This window comes from Seriola lalandi, unplaced genomic scaffold (genome assembly GCF_002814215.2).
Source record: "Seriola lalandi dorsalis isolate HSWRI2012SDOR001 ecotype SW California unplaced genomic scaffold, Sedor1 jcf7180002054960, whole genome shotgun sequence".
Taxonomy (NCBI): domain Eukaryota; kingdom Metazoa; phylum Chordata; class Actinopteri; order Carangiformes; family Carangidae; genus Seriola; species Seriola lalandi.
The window spans coordinates 156,156-160,014 of NW_019525511.1; the positions used below are offsets into that span (position 1 = coordinate 156,156).

Genomic DNA, 3,859 nt, shown 5'->3' on the forward strand with positions numbered 1-3,859 from the left:
GATAAACTGTGAATTCTGCAGAAGCTTTGGTTTAAAACCAGAGACACATGGAAACTGTTCCACTGATCTATATCTTATATCTACTGATCGTTATTATTGATCACTTTATTGTGTGACTTAATAAATCTTTTGTCCCTGTCAGGATCCTGTAGGAATGACGACTCAGTGTTTCCAGTGATCTGATTGGTCAGTAGTTCAGCATAAGTTACCATGGTGATTTATCCTGGTAACAAGTGAACCACTTCGTAGGACTGAAAACCCAGAGTTTAACCTGAAGTGACCTGATGACCTCAGATCTGGCTTCACAGTACAGGCCTGTGATGATGTACTGCTGCTGTGTTAGTACTGTGTACTACTACTGGTACTGCTGCTGTGTTAGTACTGTGTACTACTACTGGTACTGCTGCTGTGTTAGTACTGTGTACTACTACTGGTACTGCTGCTGTGTTAGTACTGTGTACTACTACTGGTACTGCTGCTGTGTTAGTACTGTGTACTACTACTGGTACTGCTGCTGTGTTAGTACTGTGAACTACGTACCGCCACGTCCTCCGTCCTGCCCAGAGCTCTGAGGATGAACAGAGAAGGGAATGTAAACACACTCATGTTAACATGAGTCCAGGTGTACACACAGATACAGAACAGGTGAACAGGTGTGAACACCTGAGCAGCTCCAGCAGCAGCCTCTGGTCTCTGGTTTCAGTCAGGTAGTGGATGAAATGTCTCAGAGCCGTCTGTCTGGACTCCAGCTCCCGAAACAAAACCTCTGAACACAAAAACACAAAGTATCAGAACTTATACAGAGAGGTCTGATCCGGGATCAGGACTGACTGATCCAGAGTCTGAACTAACTGATCCATGATCAGGACCAGCTGACTCACCTTTACTCAGAGTCCTCTTCAAATAAATCAACACCTGAAAAACAACTTTGTGGTCAGTTGTCTTCATGAAGTTATTAATAAAGTTCATAGATTAATGTGATCGTTGTAAATCTGATTGTAAATAAAGTTACAGCGGTGATGACATTTCCATCATGAGCGCTGACGCCGAAATCCAGCAGCAAAAGTTTGTCCTGCAGAGACCGAAACTTCTCCAGAGACACAGCCTGAAGTACACAAGCACAGTACAAATACACAGTAATACTGCAACACTGCTCTGTGTTTCTGTACATTCATGCTGAAAAGGAAAAGTGTTTCCCTGTGATGATACAGCAGCTTGTCACCTGTCAAAGCCAGGTGAGCCACATACAGGTGTTCTTACCTTTCCCTGCTGCATTCTGTGAACCGTCTCCTCAGGCGACCAGTCACTGACGAAATCCTGACATCACAACATGATGACATCATCATTAGCACAGCAGAAAAACAAAACGGATTTTCAGACTGTCTGTAATCAGATTATCAGTCTTCTTGTTACCTTGTATTCAGATTTGGGTTTTCGGAGCTCTGGAGCGTAAAGCCTGACAGACGAATCGCTGAGCGCTAAAACACAATGACATCAGCATCAGCCTGTCACTCACCCAGTCACTCTGTCATTCAGTCACTCCTTCACTCAGTCATTCATCTATCTGAAACTCACGGTCAGTGAAGGTCTGGAAGTTTCCTCCTCTAGTTTTTCCTGCTGAGAAACAGATTAAACCTTCAGTCTGTGAACACATGAATCTGAGTCATGTGACTTGATCACCTGACTAACCTTTAAACAGAGAGCTCAGGGAGTATCCTGAATGACTCTTGCTGATGGTCGGGGTGTCAGTGTTGATTTTGGGGAAGGTGGGTTCTCTGTCTGTCCTCTGATTGGACGCTGCTGTCTCTCTGACTGACCAGGAAATACCTGAGGATGCACAGGAGAGTCACGTACACCCTTCAGCCAATCACAGCTCAGCATTCTGCACAGATGTTAACCATAATAACAGTGATGATTTCTTACTTCCGACGGGTTCTCCGCTCCAGCTGACCCTCTCCACATCATCTTCATCGTCGTCTTCCTCCACCAGTCTGCGAATGCTGTTCACTGCCTGCTTCGACTCTTTTAACTGACAGAGACAAACATCATCACACAGGTGTCACTGACACATCTGGAAATACAGGTGTATCTATTACACATCTGGAAACACAGGTACCGCCGCACATGGAAACACAGGTGTCACTGACACATCTGGAAATACAGGTGTATCTATGACACACCTGGAAACACAGGTACCGATACACCTGGAAACACAGGTGTCACTGACACATCTGGAAACACAGATAATATAGTAAGGACGGGCCACACTAACAGACTCTCTCATTCATCATTTTCCAAGAGAACTGATTGGTCAGGAGGCGGAGCTCTGATATGTGTTGATCTGTTATTTCGAACAGGTGTGCAGCATGAGTTACCATGGTGATGTACCATGTAACTCTCCATCTGAAGTTACCTCGTTAACCTCAACGAGGTAACTTCCCGCACAACCGGTGCGGGTCTGTGGACTGTGCAGGTCTCTGATACAGTTTCAGTCTCCAAACTGGACCCTGGACTTTCTGACAAACAACTGGACCTCCTCAGGAACAGGACTGAGTCCTGAGCCTGGACATGGCTCCAACACCATGATGAGTGTCCGGGTCAGTCATGAGGACTCAGACTACATGGACCAGACTCTCAACACCCATAAGAACCAAGACCCAAGGAACCGAGATCACTGTGGACGTGAGGTGGACTCAGACTTGTGGACAGGTGTTAATCAGAGCTGTACACTATGAGACCAGATTCAGACCCAGGTCAGCCTGGATCCAGGTGTGTGCAGGACCAGGTTTGTCCAGGTGTGTGCAGGACCAGGTGTTACCCTGCTGTACTCGTCGTCTTCATCGTCAAAGGTGAACGCTTTAAACTTGGAGCTGTTCCAGTAGTCTTCCTCATCGGCTTTACTCTTCATCATCTGCACACACAACAAACTTTATTTATACTGTCAGTATCAACAATTAGCTTCTATGTTAGATTCTACTGCTAACACACCGGGTTAATAAAACTAATTTTCTCACGTTAGCAACAATTTATCTGATGTCCAAGTGTGTGCGCAGGTGTGTACTCTACGTGTATTTTGTTTATTTCTGGCTGCAGCAAGCTAGTTAGCATGCTAGCAGGCTAACAGAAACGTAAGGATTTAACGCTTTGTTTCACTCTGACAAACGGAGGGGAACAGTGACGTCAGCACAATATTTAAAGCTGTAAACTGAACTGACAGATCAAAAACCTTCGAGTATAAAACTGATAATCGATCAAAAATGATCAGCTGTTTATACCTTCAGCTGCTGCGGCTTCTCTTCTTCTTCGTCTTCTCTGACGGAGGCTGCACAGCTTCCGGTCACGCGCTTGCTACTGGGAGTTGTAGTCAAGCGCTGTGGACTGAAACCAGCTGTGTACACTGTTCGGAGATACTTGTACTCGGATAACGCGAGTACCTCCTAGTTTGACTACTTGTACTGCAGTACTTCCTCTGACAACTGCATGTAAAAGTACTTCTACTTCCACCTCATTATTCGAACCGTTTGCTTTTTCCCTCAAGCACATGAAGCCCAGGCTGAGCTCCTCTCTCTGTCCCTTCTCCTTCTTCTCTTCCCGCCTCCAGAGATGTAGAGTCTGGACCTGCAGCTGCAAACCAGCTACTGCTGCTAAATCTGCTAAAATTCACTATGATTATCAATGATTATTATTAATGTTATTAGCTGCCATTACTACTGTTATCAGTAGGAGCAAGTTGCCACAATATAACTATCGCTGTTACTGCTGCTACTGTCACTATTATTCATATTGTTATTCCTGTACTTCCTTGTTCTTTTCCCCTGTCTCTCTGTCTGTCTGTCTCTCTGTCTGTCTGTCTCTCTCT

The 3,859-nt window shown here is 45.2% G+C and overlaps 1 protein-coding gene across 3 annotated transcripts in view; it reads right to left on the reverse strand.

Annotated features, from left to right (window-relative positions):
* vipas39 (VPS33B interacting protein, apical-basolateral polarity regulator, spe-39 homolog) overlaps positions 1-3,698 on the reverse strand; it is an 11,032-nt gene extending 7,334 nt beyond the window's left edge. Inside the window, exons 1-11 of one of the 3 annotated variants that reach the window (XR_015436380.1) lie at positions 3,276-3,698; positions 2,819-2,911; positions 1,924-2,029; positions 1,690-1,827; positions 1,576-1,617; positions 1,414-1,478; positions 1,261-1,317; positions 1,013-1,105; positions 882-915; positions 664-766; positions 541-568 (exon numbers count right to left, since the gene is read on the reverse strand). Coding sequence is in view for 2 of the 3 variants with exons in the window: in XM_023395296.2 (XP_023251064.1) it covers positions 541-568; positions 664-766; positions 882-915; positions 1,013-1,105; positions 1,261-1,317; positions 1,414-1,478; positions 1,576-1,617; positions 1,690-1,827; positions 1,924-2,029; positions 2,819-2,911 (759 nt within the window). In the remaining variant the exon portion in view is untranslated. The remainder of the gene's footprint in view (positions 1-540; positions 569-663; positions 767-881; positions 916-1,012; positions 1,106-1,260; positions 1,318-1,413; positions 1,479-1,575; positions 1,618-1,689; positions 1,828-1,923; positions 2,030-2,818; positions 2,912-3,275) is intronic. The other 2 variants (XM_023395297.2, XM_023395296.2) reach the window with 2 other exon arrangements.
* Between the last annotated feature and the right edge of the window lie 161 nt (positions 3,699-3,859).